The following is a 20,871-nucleotide window of genomic DNA, read 5'->3' on the forward strand; positions in this document are numbered from 1 at the left end:
CGCAAGCTGCCCAAGCAGTTAAGGGCTCCTCCCAAGGCAGAAGGGGGCAATCTCACCACTGTGATTTTGAAGAGCATCTTTTGAACAAAGGAACTTTGTTAAGATTCTGGTTTCTCTCCTACAAGCTCAACTAGAACAGAGACTTGTCTGGTGTGCTTACAATGAAGTCGCCCACAGCAGAGCTTTCCAAGGTGCGTGCGTGCGTGCGTGTGTGCGTGTGTGTGTGTGTATGCGCATATCTCCTGGGCATCTTGCTGAAATGCAGATTCTGACTCAGCAGGTCTGGAGTGGGGGGCCCAGATTCTGCATAAGTTCCTACGTGATGCTGCTGGTCTGGGGCCGCACTTGGAGCAGGGCCCAAAGGACGTGGAAAACAGGCTATTTGCCCTGTCCTCCAAAGCCCCCCTTCACCTGCTCTCTTCCTTACACTGACCTGAGGCTGCACAGGCACACGGCACTCGCTGTGATGAGACGAAACCCCTGACCTCCCTTCTCCTCCTTTCTGTTTATTCCCAGGGCTTCTCCCTTCTTGTGACGCGATTTTTATGGCTCACGTTCAACTGACAGTGAAGTCACACTGAGGAGCTGCCACAGAGCCTGAGACCCTTGTCCCCACGCCCTGGACTCTGTCAACTCTGGGCCTGCCCCTCGGTGGCGGCTCCCAGCCTGTCTGCGCTGAGCGGGAGCCCAGGGCCCTGTCCCTGGGGACTCTCCCCACCCTGGATGCAGATTGTGTCCCAGCTGCTCGAGCTGAGCTTCCACGGAGACGGTATTTAATGAAACGGAGCCTGGCTATCACAGAGATCCAGCCCAGCTCCATCCTCCCACACACAGGACAGCAGCATGCAAAGAACGCAATATCACTTCCACCCTGTGGGCTCTCCAAGGCTGCAGAGAAATCGCGCTGCCCCTCGGGCCTCCCCTCTGAGTAGAACCTGAGACTAGAGCACCCTCTGCAGGGAGGGGATGGGAGGGGGCAGCGAGCAGGCAGAAAGCTTGACAGCCTGCAGGGGTCAAGTTCCAGATGGAACACGTTGGAGGGAAGGAGGGCGGAGAGCTGCCTGGCACTGAGTCTTGTTTCCCAGTGAGACCTGTGGCAGGCTGAAAACCTGGACCTCAGATGCAGATGCTGTGTCCCTACTTCCAATCCCCGCGCCTCTCCCCTGGGAAAGCTGAACCGGCGCCTAGAACTTCTCTCTCGCTCCCGTGCCTTTGCACGTACCATAATGGGGGGTTAGCTGACTACAGCCCGTGGACCAAGGCTGTCCCGCCACATGCTTTGCAAATAAAGCTTTACTGCAACACAGCCGCTTCATTCTGACAAATACTGGCTCTGGTGGCCTTCATGCTGCAGGGGTGAGCTGACCTCACGTGACTTTATGGTCCACAAAGGCTGAAACACTTCCTCCCTGGCCCTCTGCAGAAAAGGCCCAGGTGAGCTCAACTCCCTCAGCTCCCCGGTCCCCACTCCCCACTCACTGCTCACTCCCTGCACAGCCCGCTCCGGCAGCCCTTGCACAGCACCACTGGAGCTCCCACCACTCTTGCAATTACTGGTTACACGCTCCTTTTCTACACAGGATGGGCTCTGGTGTCCCAGAGCACGTTACACTCTTGGCTCTGCCACCTCGTACAGGGTGCTGGGCGTTTACTCCCTCCGGGCCCCAGAGCTGTTAAAGGAGCCAATGAAATAAAGCATGCCAAGTTCAAAACGGATGCCTGAAACAACAGTAAGTATCCTTTACAGACGAGGGGAGGAAAATGTTTTTTTTTTTTCTGGGGCTCAATACCCAGAAGGTAACCACATCGGCGAGGCTGCCTGCCTTTTAGCCAGGCCCCAGGCAGCAGGTCAAGGTGCTCACTGGCACAGACTTGGGTTTAGGGAACCAAGGCTCTTGCATTTGCCCCTGCAGCCAAAAAACATACGTATGTGCAATGAAAGCTCTAAAAGGGAGAAAATGCATGGAAATGTCAGAAAGTAAAGAATCCAAGGGTGGAGAATTCAGTCTTAATATACAGGTACAGTACAGAAAATCTCTGATTAAATGACACCCGCAGACACTTGGTGGAGCCGAGTAGCTGCGAAAGCGTTTGAAGTGAGAGGGCCTGAGTCTGAAACCCTACCTTTCCACTTCTCAGCAGCATGACGGTGGGCCAGCTAATCAACCACTTTGAACCCTAGGTTGCTCGTGGGTTAAAACCACTTGTACTCTCAGGAATTTGGTTATGACTGAATGAGATCATGTGTGTATATGCAGAGTCACACAGAACCTGGCAAAAATCGGGGCGTCAACAAGCCAGAGCTATTCACACTGAGAGGAAGGCATCAGGGAAGTAAAAGCCTCTCAATTAACTGAAGAAGAAAGTGCAGAGACGAAAAGAGCTGCTCCTTCACGTAGGCAAATGAAATGTGCTGAGACCCAAAGTGGCACCCGGACGAAACCGTCTCCCTCTTCCAGCCCAGACTTGCCTCCTTTTCTGGTCTCAGCACCTAAGGAGGGGCAGCAAATGAAAGCACAAACTGCTGCAACTGGGTGCAACCCACCACTCTCGGACTATCAGAAACCCTCAGAAGAAGGATTTTTTAAAACACAGCTTTATTTCACTATTTGCTTTTACCTAATTGCGCTATGTTTTCATTACATTAGCAGGTGAGGTAAGTTCTAGGCTGATGAGAGGCCCCGACTGCTGAGTCTGTGGGATCTCTGCGTTGGGCACCTTCTGGAGCACTCAGCCATCCAGCCTCTGAACACTTCCAAGGGTGACCTCACCCTCTGCCAGGCAGCTCAGTCCTGCATGGTCAGCAATCATTACTGGAAAATTCTTCCTGATACAGAGTCAAAATCTGCTCCCACTCCTAACCCAGGCCGTTAACAACTGGTCGAGCTGCAATTCCAGGATCACCTCACCCTCAACCCCTAACATTTCAGAGAGTGATACATGCATATATGCAATGCAGTTCTACTGCACACAGAAATCAGAGGGACCAGAACCACAGATGAATGTGGAACTGAACTCTATAAAACACACACACACACACACACACACACACACACACACTCTCCAGAACAAAGTTATACAATATACACTCTATCACAACTTCATATCAAGTTAAATTTTTAGAAAATTCCAATTAATGCCATTTCAGCACAAAAATCAAAGCACTCATTTTACAAAAGGCTACGCTGAATAAAAATGTATGTATTTCAGAAGAACAAACACCGAGGGGTGACAAATGCCTTTTAATTGTAAGAAACTACCGATAGTTTGTGCTGGTTATCACACCTACACACTCTCAGCACACGCACACGCAGACAGGCACACGTTTGATCATGGAACAGGGATTTGAGATGTGCCTCCCACGAGCTGAGCACTGCTGCTCAGGACACAAAGTGGTAGGAAACAGCTCCTGCTCAAAAAAAAAAAAAAAAAAAAAAGGAAATTCAGCTTCTGCATATCCAGAATCGCTGGAACATTTGGAAGGTCCAGACTGAACCATACCTGACTGATGGTCTTTTCCATCTGCACCAAGCCCAGGTTGGGTAGCGTGCTTTTTATAAAGTCAACTATAGTTTCTAGGTTTTCATGTTGCAGAATCAAGGGCTTATGGCTTCCCAACAGACTTAAAGCCACTTTAAATATGACCTCTGATCCCTGAAGAAAGATCATATCTGGGAAAACACAGAAAAGCAGAAAGTTAAGCCGGACCAGATTCTGATGAAATGGCACTCCATTCCCCTTCACACACATCGAAGAGCAGGACAGTGGGAGATGCAACCCCAAATTATAAGATCCTGGTATTTCAGATAGGGTTGTCAAGACAATATAGCTAATAATAAATAAATAAATAATATATGTAAATATATATATATGTAAATATACATACAGTATATATGCTAAACTACTGCTAAAATTTTTTCACAGGTTCAGATAAATCTGTTTTTCACTCCAAAAAATATATTAAGTTCAAACATACCTCAAAAGTTGAAACTGTGAAAAAGAAAACTTTTCATTAGTCTATTTTTTCAGGAATTCTCTGGATTTCAAAGGAGTTATTACTAAAACATATATTTTTATGAGTAAAACAAAGATGTGTATAAATACTCTATCCTAATTTCTGCTGCTGTAAGTGAAGAAAATGCCTCTGCTTCCTCTGCTTTGAAATAAGGGGTTGAATTAAAAGATCTCTAAAAACTGTAAAAAGCCTGCACCATTGCAAAAGTACATTATTAAATACTTAACAAGTATACTGAATTTTAGCATAATAATGGAATAAAATTTTTTTTCCCTCTGAAGAATTCAAAGAACTTTATCAGGGTTATTTTCTAGTTCTTGCCATTTTTTCCCTTAGAATGGCTGGCGAATGTTAACAATCCCCACACGTACTGTGTACAGGGAGAGGGAGGGCAAGTGGGCCCCCAGCCAGCCCAGCCCAGCCCAGCCCTGGATCCACCCTCCCCAGAGTTGAAGCCATTCAGAAAGAGACTCCAATGTCCTGGGGCTCGAGCACAGCCCTAGTAACTAAATGCTGGGTGACTAAATTTGGGAAAGTTACCTAACAACTGGAATAATAATGTAAGAAGAAGTATAATTTTAAAAGATGGGAGCATAAATCTAATTAGAGGCAACTGTCAATATTCTTTTTTTTTTTTTTCTGGGGGTGCTGCAGAAGAATGGAAGGGACAAAGAAGCTGTACTTTCCATCAAGTCAAGGAAGACAGAAGCAGGTGAGAGGGAGAATTCCTAGCCTCTGCCTCTCTGGGTGGTTTAGGGTGGTGAGAAGTGAAAGCCATTAAGAAACAAGCCACTGAGCGCAGGCTGGAGGTGTCCCAGGGTGGCTTGTGGATGGCATAAGGGAGACACCCAAGCACCGGCTGGCTGGGTCAGCCCCGGAGATGCTGCGAGACCATCACGTGAGCAGACGTGGCGCCCCGCTGGGTGCAGCCCTGCGGGCAGCCGCTCCCAGAGAGCCCAGGGCCACGCTGCTCCCTCAACTTCACACTGCTCCTGGTTCAGGGCAGCTCCAGGCAACTGAAAAGGACAGATGCTGCCTCCTCAAGTCTGGCTGTAGGGGCTGGGAAGATAAACTGGAGAACAGATCACATCTTTGAAATCTGAACTTCTTAGGGGTAGGAGTACATGTATCGAGGCAGTGCTGTGGTAGAATAGTCCCGTGAAACATCTGATTTAAAAAATATGCAGTCTACCCATGTAATTCACCACTACAGAAAACATAAAGATCTAAAATTGCGCTACAGGGGCTTCCCTGGTGGCGTAGTGGTTAAGAATCCGCCTGCCAACACAGGTGACAGGGGTTCGAGCCCTGGTCCGGGAAGATCCCACATGCCGCAGAGCAACTAAGCCCGTGCGCCACAGCTACTGAGCCTGCGCTCTAGAGCCCACGAGCCACAACTACTGAAGCCCGCGCGCCTAGAGCCCGTGCTCCGCAACAAGAGAAGCCACCGCAGTGAGAAGCCCGCAAACTGCAACGAAGAGTAGCTCCCGCTCGCCGCAACCAGAGAAAAGCCCTCGCGCAGCAACGAAGACCCAACGCAGGCAAAAAAAAAAATTTTTAATAAAATAAAATAAAATAAGATTGTGCTATAACTAAGACATATTTTTAAACAGAAATGACGTTTCCAAAAACAAAGTAAATTTGAAGTTTCTTTGGTTTAGACAGTAAGACTTCCTTTCAATATATGAAGACTTATAGCTGAATAAAAACTGATGGCATCTATCAGAATCAATATCAAGGCATTCTCTGCAGGGATTCTGGGGGAGTGGACTGCACTACCAGACCAATGACGTGCTATAGCTCAGCATCTTCAGTCTCTGGGGCAAGTACCTTAAATTTAGATATAGTCCCACATCTAAGCCAGTTAAAATAAATAACAACTGGGAAACTTTTATGAGCATAATCAAATACACAATCCACATCAGCAGTCTTAAGATTAACAATGGTCTTCCAAGTTTTATTCCTTTAGGATCTTGGTTTTTATAACAAATCTACTTACTAGTAGAGTGCTTCCTGTGATTCTGAACTTTTCCAAACTGTATGAAGAAAACAAAGGTAAATCTGGAGAGGTGGTTTTTTTACTTAACTCTTTTTTGGTTATCTTAAAACCAAAACAAAACAGAATACAAAAGGGAAGAAAATGCCCCAAGGAAAGGTGGCTGCCGAACCCAGCCTTAAAGAACCAACAGAAACTCCCCAGTCAAGAAGTCAGGGAGTAATACTCCGAGCAGAAGGAAAAGAAGGTGGAAATGCTGAGGTGTGAAAGCACACAGCATGTGCACGAGCCCGAAAGAGTAGGTAAGGCAGGAGCCCTGGTCATGGGGCCAGACTGTGAGGGGCCAGGCCATTCTACCTTTACCAGCGTGCACACACCAGGGGCACAGAAGGCCTTCTCTTCCTCTTTCCTGAGTAGGTCAGCGTATTCCTTGGTTAGGAGATGATGCCAATGAGATCCCGGTTATGGGTCTGAGCCTTGCAAGGAAGGGCCAGTTAACTTTAGACAGAGAAAAGCCACCTTTTTTTTTTTTTTTTTTGGCTGTGTTGGGTCTTCGCCTCCGTGCGAGGGCCTTCTGTAGTTGCGGCAAGTGGCAGCCACTCTTCATCGCGGTGCGCGGGCCTCTCACTATCGCGGCCTCTCTTGTTGCGGAGCACAGGCTCCAGACGCGCAGGCTCAGCAGTTGTGGCTCACGGGCCCAGTCGCTCTGCGGCATGTGGGATCTTCCCAGACCAGGGCTCGAACCCGTGTCCCCTGCATCAGCAGGCAGACTCTCAACCACTGCGCCACCAGGGAAGCCCAAGCCGCCTTTTAAGAGCCACTGACAAGACCATGCTGATTCCCAGCAGCAGACGCCCCTGCGCATGCCGCCAGATGCCGCAAGATGCCTGACTCACCAGCACTCCTGGAGGCCCACCCCAGGTGCCCATCCTTCTGACAACAAGCCGGCCGGCCAGTGGTCTGCAAGAGTGAGGCTGGGAGAGCTCAGCCCCAGAAGCTTCTGTGAGGCTAAGGAGGCTTCAAATAAGGATTTCCTTTCGGGACACGACTGAGGAATGTATCTGAAGGGTTGGAGGAAGGACCCCTCAAAGCTTTGCTGAGAAGAAGGGGCTCCTACATTTATCTGACTACACTTAGGGGAAACATCTGTATCCCTCAGAGACAATTAGCACACCTTTTTCTCCCTCTGCAAGTTTTAAAAATTAGGTAATTTTTAAATAATAGTAAAGAAAAAGGTTACCTATAAACCCACTGCCCCAACCCAATTACTGTCATTTTTGCCCATTTCCCAATCCCTATACATTTACATACTAGAATTTTTTTTTTTTAAACAATAGTCTCCTTGGAAAAGTGAGTTGATTTCCCACATTTGAAAATCACTGCACAAGGAAGTGAGCTGCTAAGTCTTTCAGCAGCGCGGCAGGAGCCCAGCTCACAACCCTGTGGCCGACTTTCCTTCTCTCCTTTTTTAAGCCCACCTAGAAACAGGCAAAGGGGCTCATTGGGCAGGCAGTAGAGGGAACCTTAAATTCAGCTGACTCCACCACCTTGCAACTTGTTTGCTGAGAACACCACAAATAACTACTTTGCTTTGAAGACACTTCGGCAGCCCTGCTATCATGGTAACGTGTATGGGAACTCTATCTGAAACTCCCCACGACATTAGAAGTGCCATTTTCCTATGGGGGGGAAATGATCAAGGCAAAGCACACGGCCAGGAGGTGAACTTATCCTACATCCCTTTTCCAGCCACCTTTGTCTCTGTCGTGGGCCAGCCCTCTCCTGAACTTTCTCTGGGAGGCTGAGGTCTTCCAGCTGTGATATCCCCACATTTCACCAGGAACAGGCAGGAGAGAGATGAAGGATGCTGACAGCCTTGCGGTAAGATGACAGCGCAGACTGGGCAAAGACTCACTTCATCACCGCTGTATCGCGTTACCCGGAAGAGCCCTTTTCCCTGGCCACCCAAACAGTCTTGTTTCCCAGTCTAGTTTAGTCCTGAAGCCTCTCAGAACCCCTCCCTACATTACAGGTGGCTTCTGCGTTTGGCCAAACCCTGATCTTTAGATTCCACCTCCTCTCTCATCCACTTGGCAGCACATCCTATAGAAAACGTCAGGAGCCTAATAATAGCACAGCCACCACCTCCAGCAGGAGCAAGGCAGGTCCTATTTTTCAGACTTTTTTCCCCCAAAGGTAGACATCAGGAGGTGAACAGAACAAGCATCTCTCCCAGGACCCTTCTACTACCAGACTGGAAAAATACAGGAGGAGGCGATTTTACATTATGTGACACCTGACATCCAGAAGAGTGTGGTTAATTACCATGTAAAGGTCGAGGCTCGGGCATCACTGGCAGCTGTCCCTCCAAGTAGCGTATACTTAGTTCGAGGTAAGCTATTAATCTATATATGAGCTATGCTGACTGCAAGCTGAGAATCCGTTACTTACATATAAAATAGTGAAGAGTTAACAAAAGTCCTCTTGTTTTTAGGTTTTATCCAGGCCTAAAGGCCTATAATGAAATGGACCCCAGGCCAAAAAAGCCTACAGTATATATATGAATGGCAGGCTTTGGGATTTAAAATGAAGCTACCCACCAATGCGGAGCTAAGTCACCGATGCTAAATATAGAAATGGTTTTTTAAAAAACCTATCTTTTCTATGGTTTCACCTTACCAATAAAATGGTTCACTTTTAACTACTGATAGATGGAATGACATCACAACACAGTGCTGTCTTGAGTCCCCACTTGCTACCTATAATCTCAGGAGCCCTGAGCCCTTAGCCAGCTGGACACGAACCCACTCAGTGCAGCGGGGGTCTGTGGGCTCCAGGACTCACAGAGACTGGCATCGTTAGGCATAATGTACAAGAAACTCCAAGACCCACCTCCGACTACATAATATCGAGAAGAAGACCCTGCTTTCACTGGCTTCAGCTGTACTTATGACATCATGAGGGTGAGCTTCAGAGAGTTCTGAATATTCTGCAACAGAAGGGCTGTCATTTCCAAAGCAGATTTTGTCTGTCTGTTTGGTTGCTGTTAATGCCTCTTACCAACTTCTGCAGTGAGGAAAGGGCTCTTCCCCCAGAGCTTTATGGCCCTAGAGCCCAGAACTCTGGGCAGCAGCGGCTTCCGTGCCTGCGGCTGGGGCAGTGACACTCGGCGCTGACCCTTCGGCCCTTCCTGCTCAGCCCCCTCTGTAGAGTTTTCTTCACAAACAGTGTAATTCAATGCTTGAGCTGTTTTTCAAACCATCTAATAACACTCCCCCCTCCCCCTTTCAATCTTCACTGCTCTCCATTACCCTTCTGAAAAAACACAGTAAAGAATCAGGAGAAAAAGTGAAGCAGACTAATGATTTTCTTTTCATTTCCAGAGTAAGAAAAGTAGAACACACAGAAATGTTTGGCAAGAAAGACTGAAGCCTACAGCTAAACATCTTGTAGTTTCTGTGACTCTTCTTTGGTCAACTAAGCAGATAATTTTGAGGACTTCTTTAAAAAACTATGGTATAAAACCTTCATGAAATCTCACTAATGATTTGTTTAACCAGGGAAAGAGTGTTTAGTATCAATTATTTTCAGTGCTTATTTTTTTTTTAGGGACGGAAAATAAAAATCAATTTGGGGAGGTAGCTATGCAAAAATGGGGAGAGTAGTGAATATTTTAAGAACCTAGATTCTCCTAGTAAAGCCAAATGGGAAATTCTTTAAAAGTTCTTGTGGACAGAAGTAAATGATAATAAAAATCTAGTACTTTGTGGGGGAAGAGGAGGAGAGAAGACTACTCAATGCCCACTTAAAAAGCAAATTTTAGGCGGGCTTCCCATGTGGCGCAGTGGTTAGGAATCTGCCTGCCAATGGAGGGGACATGGGTTCGGGCCCTGGTCCGGGAAGATCCCACATGCCACGGAGCAACTAAGCCCCTGCGCCACAACAACTGAGCCTGCGCTCTGAGCCCACGAGCCACAACTACTGAGCCCGTGTGCCACAACTACTGAAGCCCACACGCCTAGAGCCAGTGCTCCGCAACAAGAGAAGCCACCGCAATGAGAAGCCTGCGCACCGCAACAAAGAGTAGCCCCCGCTCTCCACAACTAGAGAAAGCCGCGCACAGCAACGAAGACCCAATGCAGCCAAAAATAAATAAATTTATTTTTTTTAAAAAAAGCAAATTTTAGGATTTCTAGAATCTAGATATACAAGTGGTCTGCCCAAAGCTGCCTAAAGTGACTCTCTCTTTTGTGAACAATCTCTTTAAGATGGTCTCTAATTCTAAAAACAAATCTAAAAAAGTATAAGAGCACAGGTTTTTAAGCTATCAAGTGACTCAACATAAATGGTACTTTAAAAGCACTTGGTAGGGGGCTTCCCTGGTGGCGCAGTGGTTGAGAATCTGCCTGCCAATGCAGGGGACACGGGTTCGAGCCCTGGTCTGGGAAGATCCCACATGCCGCGGAGCAACTAGGCCCGTGAGCCACAGCTACTGAGCCTGCGCGTCTGGAGCCTGTGCTCCGCAACAAGGGAGGCCGCGATAGTGAGACGCCCGCGCACCGCGATGAAGAGTGGTCCCCGCTTGCCGCAACTAGAGAAAGCCCTCGCACAGAAACAATGACCCAACACAGCCAAAAATAAATAAATAAATTAATTAATTAAAAAAAAAAAAACCACTTGGTATGTGATGACAATCAATTTTTTAATAACCTCTTCCTCCACAGTAAAAAGATAAAAAGAACCTGAATTGTCAGAATTATTACTTCATCCTGAAGCAGGGAAAGCACACTGTACAAGAGCTGACTGCTCACAGCATGTCACTCGGCTCCTATCCCTGCCAGGTCAAGGCAACCTTTTACATTTTTTTAATTTTTAGTTTTTTAAATTGACGTGTAATTGACAAGGCAGTTTTGAGACTTTGCACGTGAACATTCGTTTAAAACTCTGACAATCTTCCCGAAAAGTAAATCAAGTAAACGGGAGATGGTTTGAAATGTGACCCACCCACAGCTACGGGGGCACAGCAGTGGGAAGCTGATGCGGGGGGCGCGTGAGGACGGACCGTGGGTCGGCGACACAGACGTGCCTTCGAGAGCGTGCCGGCAGAGGAAGCGAAGAGCCAAGGGTCGGGGAAGCGGAGCGAGAGGAGAAGACGCAGGGGAGACCTAGAAAGAGCAGTGGCCCAGGACTTCCGGTGGAGAAGTCTCAGGGAGCTCAGCGAGCAAGTCCCGGGCCAGAGAGGTCGAAGAAGAGGCTCAGGAGAAACATCTCTGGGCCCCGCGCCAGGCTCCTCGGCCCAGCCTGCAGCAAGCCTGCTCCAGGGGGAGCCTGCGGGGAGGGAATCGGATCTAAGCCCACAAGAAGGCATGGAGGCGAGGCCCTGACCATCAGAAGTTAAGCAGGTCCTGCACCTCCCGAAGCCCGATCCTCACTAAACTGAGAGTGACAAATAACAGCCTGTCTCTTGTAGAAGACGCAGGTATAAAAATGAGAAGAATCACCACGGAGTGACGACACACGGCTCCCATCTAACTCGAGGACGCGGGTCCCGGCGAACAGACTCACACACACTCACCGAAGACTCTGGCTACGAACCCCAGGGGGAACTGCGAGGCGAACACTGTGAGGAACCAGGGCGCGGCGTAGAGGCTGGGGCCGATCTCGTGCTCCTCCAGGTGATTGTAGAGGTCTCTGTGGTAGTCGTGGAGCAGCCTCGAGAGCTGGTACATCTGGATCTGCAGGGACACGCACACAGGGTCACCGCGGGAGATCAGCACCCACCCCACTCGGAGGCGGAAGGACCACGGAACTCTCCTCGTGGCTCCTGAGACCCTTGCTCTCGCCCTCCGTCATCCAGCGAGTGCTCGCTGGGGCTGCTGTGGCGAGGCGGGGGCCGGGCTGGGCCCGGGGCGCTCACGGCGGGGCTCCTCCGGCCACGGCCTTTCTTCTTACTGTTCCCTCGCGCTCCTCGGCTGGGAGAAGCTACGCGTCTGTCTTGTGGCAACGTTTCGTAAGTTCTCTTACAGATACACATTCTCAGCAAAACCCAAAGCCAGGGGAACCTGAAGTAAAAAGCCAGCCTCTCGCCAACAGCGGAGTGAGAGCACAGCCTGCAGAAGCATGCTACTGTACCTGTCCCCTAAGTTCCCGCTGAACCCCCCAAACCACTCAAGAGGCAGGACAGGTGTGACTTCTTCAGGTTTACAACACAGGAAAGTTCAAATAAGCTGACAAGCGTTTATCTCGAGGCGGAGAAAAGTTTTCCGAGTGGGCTGGACGTGAGCTCAGGGGGCTCCCTCTTCAGAGTGACGCGGCTCTGGCAGGAAGCCCATGAGGGTCCCGGGGCTCACAGCTGGCCTACAGCCAGCCCCGACTGAGCAGTCCCTGGCCCGAGCCCAGAGGACCAGTGACCTGGAGAGGGCGCTACAGCTGGATATGTACTGCCCACAATGGGAAAAACTGTTTCCGGGAGGCCAGATGACATAGCTCTCTCAGGTACCAGCTGCGGCTCTTTTGTATCAAAAAGAAACCTAATCTCTAGGCCACCAGCCCAAACACAGCCGTGTGTACACGTATTACACGTGTGTACACGTATTACACGACTTGTGTAATATACTATATCAGTATATCCTGTTGTATACTATACTATACAAATCTGAAACATTCCACTCTCTGCGATGGCAGGCGCACCTACATTAAATACGCTAACGGGGGTATGTAGGAAGAACCCGACAGCATGTGTGGAAAGTGTTATGCGGGCCCAAATCTCCTAGTGAACGGGATGGCTTCCTTCTATGGGATTTATGTTCACGTGGTCCACACACACAGGTGGAGGTGAAAGGATTTCTAGCCATGTTGTTCAGTGCTCTGGAAAAGTCCTTGGCTCTAACGTACACTTTCTAAGGCTCTGATATCAGAGTATCTTGCTGGTAAACAAACACGTAAACACATGTTCCAACATTTAGGAATATCCTCAAAGCAGGATCCAGAGTTCTCCCCATCTCTGAAAGGCGGTGGTAGCAGCAATGGAACACACTGTTGTATGGGGTTTTCTTCTGACATGACCTGCCACCTGTCACTCATTCATTCAACAAATACGGACGAGGTGCCCACTTCATCCCAGGCACTGGCCTAGGAACTAGGGACTCAGCCCCAAGACAGCTAAGATCCCTGCCCTCTCATGATATACGCTAAGGAGAGCCAGAAAATAAACAAGTAAATAAATAAGGAAACAAGATAATTTCAGGCAGTTAAGTGTGTTACGCAAAAGGAATGAGACAGGATCACGTGACACAGCGAGCCGGGGTGGGTGGAAGAGGGGGGACACGGCACCTGCGTGAACAGGTGATATCTGAGCTGGACCTGGGATGGCAGGGGTTGAGGGGTAGGGGTGGGATCCCCCGCAGAGGAAGGAGCAAATACACTGGGAGGTTAGGAATCAGACCACCTGAAGGTGGTTTGATAAAGGGTAAAAGGGAGGGTGCCCTGGAGTCAGACAGGCCTAGGTTTAAATCCCAGCTCTGCCACCTGCTAGCTGTGTGACCTGCTCAAATTACATAACCTCTCTGAGCCTTAGCTTTCCCATCTATAAACTGAGCTGATCAACAATGTCTTCCTGAAGTTTGAGGAGGTAAGTGCACATGCAACGTTTGATGTAAGGCCTAGCACAGAGTAAGTTCTCAGCAGTGACAGGTGTTAACGGTGTTAACTGATGGTGGGAAAGTTCCTTAGATATACCTGGAAAGGGAGCATAAACATTTTAGAGTTCATCTTTATCAAAGACTTAAGGAACGCTCTCTACCTGTAAAATAATCATGTCTGGCCGATACTGTTTCCGCAGACCCATGTCAAACATCAGAAACTTGAGCATGTTGAATGCCTCTTCTTCACCCATATGAAGCAGCAGAATGCCTGCTACAAAGCTGAGACCTTGGCAATAGCCTACTTCCTGGTCTAGAAGCGAGTAGGCCTTCAAAATGTTGTAAAGTGACAGCTGCCCCGCTCCTAGCTGAGCAGAGAAGTACGGATGTGTTGGAAAGGTTCGCCCTGTGAAAACAAAAGACATTTGTTGTATTTTGAAAAAAAGAAAGCCTACTGAACCAGAAATCTGATGTGCTTTAGGTTAAAGCAACAGATCTTTACAAGTGGTATTACGTCATAAATCAGCTCTATAAACAAGGTCAGCTGGTTGTTCTTGGAATAATGTTTGCAATTAAAAAATCAGCAATTAATCATGCTTTCAGGTGAAAGAAATGAGAACCGCCTTCGGGCCTGTAGTTACCTGGATTTCCATCTAAAACAGGAAGAAGAGTGTCTATCCTCTAAACAGGAGTCTACTGTCCAGAGGAGCGGTCAGCTGTGGTTCTCTACCCAACCCCACGCCAGCACACGCCCCGATCAGCTCCGCCCAGACTGCTCCTTTCCCCGCAAGTGCTTCACACCACACACACATTTCTCTTCCTTTAAACCATAGGCAGTGCTTTGAAGCACAGTGGGGAGCAGTAGGTGTTTTCTCTTATACAAAACAATTACCTCTCAGAAAGAGGTTGAAATAAAACGCTCTCGACACCCCGATTTTCACAAAAAGCTGGTACTCAAAGTTTAAAAAGACTTCTTCTGTCCAGGAGGCTTGTGTGGTCGATACCTGTCAAATCCCACCTCCCCCTCTCCTTCTGGAATGTGACTGATGGGGAAGTGTGTTTCTAGGGAGCAGAAAAATGCCTGATTAAAGAGATGCTCAGCCGGGGCCACGCCTGGACTGACAATTACGGCCTTGTCTGGATCAGCAAAGGCAGAAGTGCATGGAGGCCACGAGGGAAACATTCACCTTAATTATGTGGTCTCAGCAAAGGGAGGAGGATACATTCGTGTGTTCTTCCTCAGCCCCGTAAGAAAGCACTGAATCAATCCAGATCAGTTTACCTGAACTTGACTTAGGAGGGCAGCAATACTCTTTTCCTGATTTCTTGTCCTGTGTTCACTTCTCTCTTGCTGCTCTACTTCTCCCCGCAACAAACCTTCCTATACTCACCCTGCACAAGTCATCCCACTGCTGGAAAGCCATGGGGAGCAGTTTCTAAGTCTGCTCTCTGATTCAATGGTGTCCCTCCATTTCTGGACCTGTTCCAGTGTCCTGGCCAACCCGCCTACCGTGGGAGAGGCCGGACAGCGTCCCAGGGGAGGCACTGACAACGGGATACCCAGGAGGGCAGCAGCTGACAGGGCGGAGGGTGACCTGGAGCCTGAAGGGGGTCTCCAGCTCGCTGCTCAGTGTCCCCCTGGCCCTTCGTGTGGCCACGACTAGATGGGAGGCACAGCCAGAAGGCAGGATACTGGGCAATACAGGTTGTCCACCCAGGAGGGAGAGCCGGAGAAGGGAAAAGTTACAATTACCTGAGGGCAGCACAAATGGATGTGCTGGAACCACACCTAGAGGGTGGGGCAGGTTCCGGAACTAAGGCCCCAGCATGACTTGCTAAGTGTCATCTGGTACACTGTTTCCTCCTGGCTCAATGGGGCCAACTCTGACAGCATTTCTCCACCTAACCAGAGGAGGGGAAGGCTGTGTTGGTCTGCAGCGGACAAAGCCGAGACAGACAGAAGCCATACAGTGTCCTAGAGGGGACATGATATACAGAGACTAAGAAGAGCAAGGTTCTAGAACTTTCTGCCACTGAGTAGTAGCCTGTAACTTGGGCAAACCACATCACCTCCGAAGTGGAAATAATGTGTCCAAGTTCATACAGGGCTGTGTAAAGCTGAAATCCAACAAAGCTAGAGAATATGGTTCACAAACTGTAAAACACTGCCCAACTACAAAGTCTATTATTCTCACTCCTTGGAGGAAAGAATACTGCAAACCTGATTAGATTAACAGCTAATTTCAGAAAGTAAAGCAAAAGCCAGGAAAACAAAAATCCTTGCAAACCCAAAATACATCCAACCAATAAGCATTCTGTTCTTCTGGCCAGGATATGGATGTCACTTTTTTACGAAAAACTGAAACATGATTTGTTTTTGCTCTGCCCTACACACCTCTGTTGGGCCTTGAGTGAGTCACACTGTAGACTAAATTAAAAAGTGCAGACAAAACAACTGACTTGGCAAATACCACCTTGGTGAGAGGTGAGGGGGAAGCAACGGGAAAAGTCTGGAGGAACTTCTAGGCGAGGCCTCCGTGAACCCAGCAGAGCCAGAGCCTGGCAGGCAGGGCACCTGGTCCACCACTGGACCTGGGCCAATACTCGGCTCTCCCAGTTCAAGGGAGGAGGGAAGGCTGGCCCTGGAGGAAGCCTGGAGAGACGCACAGATGTCACCTGGGAAACGCACTGTTGGAAACAGAGCTTCTTTGGGACCTTGGGAGGGCACTGAGAAGGCATCCGAACTGGGGGCCGTGACTGGGAAAGAAGTGAGGTGGAGAGACAAGGCTGGCGCAGTCTGGGTGTGGCGTGGGGCTGCAGCTGGCCTTCGGGGTTGCAGAGGGTGAGGGCGGGAGATGGGCAGGGACAGACAGGACGTGAGTGCAGCCTGGCCCTGCCTGGGAAGGAGGAAAGGCCGAATCTCGGCTCTTGCAGACCCTGGGCCAACTAGAGGAGTGGCAGCCGCAGGCCCCTGGGCAGGGAGGTGCCTGAAGGTGGCCGCGCAAACACAGGTCCCCGGGGCACAGCCCCGCCGAGGCCGTCGTGCTGACCTGGCCTTTTCCTCCCTCTGCAGAAGAGTAACTGCATCTGAGCTACAGGAGGCAGAGGCCCAGTCCTGCGCGTGGAACAATGAGGAATATTTACTGAAAGAAAACTGAGAGAAGAGAGGAGTTAGGAGGAAACGTCGTCCCCTCCTCCTCCTCCCATCCCCGGTCGGGGGCAGAGACCACGTGTGCTCCTTCCTCCCTTTCAACCTCCTACCCGAAATTTATTTTTTTCTTCATTTCACATGATAGGAACATGATGTCACTTTTTCTGTTACTCACCACATGAGCAAACACAGCTACTGCCAATTCACAAAACTGCTTCCTTAGGGTCAGCGGGCCAAATGGGCTCCAGCCCCAGGCCTCACATTTTCACTGTCCCCAAGGCGCAATCACGGCCTGTCAGCATCACCCTGCACCCAGCCAGCCGTCTCCTAGGAAGGCCTGGGGCTCCTGGGCAGAGGGCCTCAGGGACGGAGGGGCCTACTGCAGCACAGAGCCGGAGGGGGTTTAGGTCCTGGCACTCAGCTGTGTGACCACGGTCAACACCTGATCTCGCCGCGCTTCAGAGACTTTTCTCATTTCTTAAAGAGGATACAGGGCCAATTTTCCACGGCTGCTGTGAGGGTCACATGAGACTGGGATGCTAGTGCGGTGCCTCACAGTCAACGTCAAGAGATTTAGTGAGCATCTACTATGTGACAGGTTCTGTCCTAGGAGCTAGGGTGCAATGGCAAATGGCCCCAGTCCATCCCACAGAGGGAGGGCTGCATCCTACTGGGGAGAAAGGCAATAAAAAGGCACCGCCACATAACTAAGGACAGTGTGGTGGGGGGGGGTTAAAAGCACAGGCCTAGAGTCACACTGTTCAGTGGCACACCAGCCGTGTTACTTTGGACAAGTGACTTAACCTCTCTGCATTTCAATATTCTCAGCTCCAAACAAGGATGGAACAACATCTCCCTGATCGTGCTGTGAGGACTAAAGAAAGGAGTTCAAGTAACTTCACCCAACATTCGGTCCAAGGTAAAGTTAAGTACTAGCTTTAAATACTAATGATAACTGTCATAATGATGAATGTGATAAGTACGCTGAGGGGAGTGTAGAGCGTGGGACAAGGCCTAGCAGAGGCACCTAACCCAGCCTGAAGATAGGAGAAGAGGCTACGTCAGGGACAGCTTCTCAGGGATGACATTTCAACTCAGACCTGAAGAGGAGAGGGACATTTATGAAATCTACCCTGACGAAGTGCCGTGTGGCTGGACAGAAAAGCCTCGGTGCTGCCCGACCCGGCTCGCGCCTCACACGGCTGGGAACTGTGCTGCCCCCTCCCGGCTGCAGGAACCCGGTGGGCCCAGGACACGGACTGGGGAGCCCCGGGGCGGCGGCAGCCAGGGTGGATGTTCTGGAAGCAGGACCACGTGCCCTAGAAGCGGCAGGGCTGGGAGCCCACGGGGTTGCCCAGGAGCCCTGCTGCCAGCAGAGCCAGAGACGGAGGCCGCTGGGGGCGGAGCAGGCAGGAAAGGATGTCCCCACCTGGGGCCGCTGACAAGACAGAAGGCCTTCTGTCACCATGGCTACAGCCTGCCTCCACAACTTCTCCACTGTGGCAACTGCAAACGTACCCAAGACACCGTTTCCACCTTAGCGTTTTTAAAACTGCTCGAGAGACGAGGCGCCTCCCTGTTCCCAGAATAAAATCACCCAGGGTGCACTCACAGACTGCTTTCTACAATTTTTCTAATAAACCCTGTTTGTAAACCGTAAAGACTAGGGAGTGGCTCCTGTAATTAAACGCAGCCTCAGCTCTGACACCTGCATTTCCAGGATGCTCCTTGGGTTGACTGCAAAACCTCCTATCAATATCTGAGTTACTGAACTGAACCGTGCTCAGAACTGGAGCCCCACGCCAGCCAAGCCCCCATGCTGAGCAGAGGTAACAAGCCACCCGGCGCAGACGGAGGTTTTTTTATAGACCTGAGAAGACATTTGTGATGACTCCAGGGCTTTGTTAATTGAAAGTCTCAGCAGCAAATTCTGATTGCTAAACCTCAAGGCAGAGCACTAAATAACTCGGACAGTCTCTTCAGATTTTTCAAGTGAGTGAAACTTCCATTTTCATGTCCAATCGACTGCAGGCTTACCGAGGTCGATGAGAATGGCGTGCTGCTGGGAGGTGAGCTGCTTTAAGAGCTCTTTGTATGGCGTGTCCTTTGGCTGCTGTTTACTGGGAAACGGGTGTTTTAGGTGGTATTGCTCTGCTAGGAATTTCCAGATTTCGCCCCGGTGATGTCGCGGCACACCTTCAAAAGCGGGGGTGGAAAAGAGAGAGAGGGGCTTCATGTACAGAATTCAACTTAACAATAAAAACGAGTTGTGCTTCATTCCACTGATCCAACTTCTAGTTCCACTGTGAATTAACTGCATAGGAATGGAAATAAAGCAACCAGAATTCTGTCGTATTTGCTCCCTTCCTTCCTTCCTCCACACTCCCCGCCATTCTTCCCTCACCTCCCTGACCCCCTCCCACCTTTCGTAGTACATATCTACGTGCTATGTGCAGACTGTGCTAGACTCTGCGATAAACTGATGAAAATGACATGAACCCCTATAACTGGTGCCAATTAATAACGTCCTTGGGAAATAACTGCAAGCATGTAAAATGACACAGCAAAATGTGATCTCAGGAACTTCCTTCGTGGCCCAGTGGTTAAGAATCCACCTTCCAATGCAGGGGGACGTGGGTTCGATTCCTGGTCGGGGAACTAAGATCCCACAGGCCGTGGGGCAACTAGGCCCACGTGCCGCAACTACAGAGCCCGTATGCTGCAGCAGAGGATCTCACATGCCTCAACGAAGATCCCAACGAAGATCCCGCGTGCCACAACTAAGACCTGACGCAGCCAAAAATAAAAAATAAATAACTAAAAAAAATTTTTTTAAAGTTTAAGAAAACAAAGTGAACTCAGAGAAGGGATAGATGCAAAGAGGTGAGTTTGGACGAAGGAGATCAAGGTTTCCTGGACTCCTTCACTTGTGCCAAGACTCAAGAGTGGGAGAAAGAAGAGAGAAGCCAAGTCAGAGGAAGGGAACCAAGAGCGTTTCCGCAGACCTCCCTGGGCACACGGCACGTGCAGGAGGGAGCAGGTGGCAGTCAGGCTGGAAGGGCTTTACTAGAGGCAAAACTGAGGGCAGGAAACCTGCACTTTATTTGGTAGCTGAAGGGAACCACTGAATGTTTTTGAGCTGGGGAAGGAGTAGCCGAATCAAAGCTGAGATTCTGGAATACTGATTGGACGTCTTTCTGCAAGCGTGAGCTGGAGGAAGGGGCCAGAGGCTGCACAGGGGACGGTCTGCATGAACATGCCCTGGTGAGCATTCAACATGGACCTACAAACAAGAAAAATGATCTAAGAGCCTCTACCTAATGTTTCAGATGTGATTAACTTAAATACTCAAAGTAATTTTAAAATGTTGTCTAAAACTAAGAAAAGTCCTCTTAAAGTCAATGATGTTACTCAGGTCAAACCTCATTAGAAAAAGTGACTGTTTTGGATCAAAATTCTTGGGTTCATGATTCCGCTGTTTCAAGGCCCGAACGTGGAAATGGGGGGACAAAGAAAACGGCCGGATAAGACACCAAACCCTCCTCACCTCTGAGGAGTGCTCTTCAGAGAAAAGGGGCCTCGTAATCAGGGATTAATCTTCCTTTCCATCCAGAAAAAAAAACGTGAGCACTTTGTACCCTTCCCTGCCACTCGGAGAGCCCACCCAGGAAGGTCGTTTGCCAGTGTCCCCCGGCCGTCTCTGAGAGCAGACCCTACTCCGGGAAAGAGCAGCAGCTAACGCTCCCCGCGAGGTGACCCGGCGCCGGCACCACTCTAAACACGTTACATCATCCCCACAACCTGCGGAGGGAAATGCGACTCCACATGGTGCAGATGGGGAAACAGAGGCCCCTTGCTGAGGAGAGGTGCCCCAGCTAGTTGCCGGCAACCCAGGGAAAGGGACTGCCGTTTTCTCTCAAAGTTCTCACTGTCACACAAGCTGCTACTCAGATGGGTACTGGGGAAAATATCTTATGTTCCTACCTGGCAATTAATAATAAAATCATCATTTGTGGATTTGAACCAGAAAGTCAATTTCATTTATTACAGATTCACAGGAGCTGTTTAG

The 20,871-nt window shown here is 49.5% G+C and overlaps 1 protein-coding gene across 7 annotated transcripts in view; it reads right to left on the reverse strand.

Moving 5' to 3' along the window:
* The window catches only part of TBC1D1 (TBC1 domain family member 1), a 289,772-nt gene that overhangs the window by 72,952 nt on the left and 195,949 nt on the right, over window positions 1-20,871 (reverse strand). For all 7 annotated transcript variants that reach the window (XM_059923208.1, XM_059923211.1, XM_059923206.1 and 4 more), the window contains 4 exons: window positions 18,840-18,998; window positions 13,813-14,057; window positions 11,587-11,746; window positions 3,502-3,671 (listed from right to left, as the gene is read on the reverse strand). In XM_059923208.1, coding sequence (XP_059779191.1) covers window positions 3,502-3,671; window positions 11,587-11,746; window positions 13,813-14,057; window positions 18,840-18,998 — 734 coding nt within the window. The remainder of the gene's footprint in view (window positions 1-3,501; window positions 3,672-11,586; window positions 11,747-13,812; window positions 14,058-18,839; window positions 18,999-20,871) is intronic.

This window comes from Balaenoptera ricei, chromosome 5, assembly GCF_028023285.1.
Source record: "Balaenoptera ricei isolate mBalRic1 chromosome 5, mBalRic1.hap2, whole genome shotgun sequence".
NCBI classification, from domain to species: domain Eukaryota; kingdom Metazoa; phylum Chordata; class Mammalia; order Artiodactyla; family Balaenopteridae; genus Balaenoptera; species Balaenoptera ricei.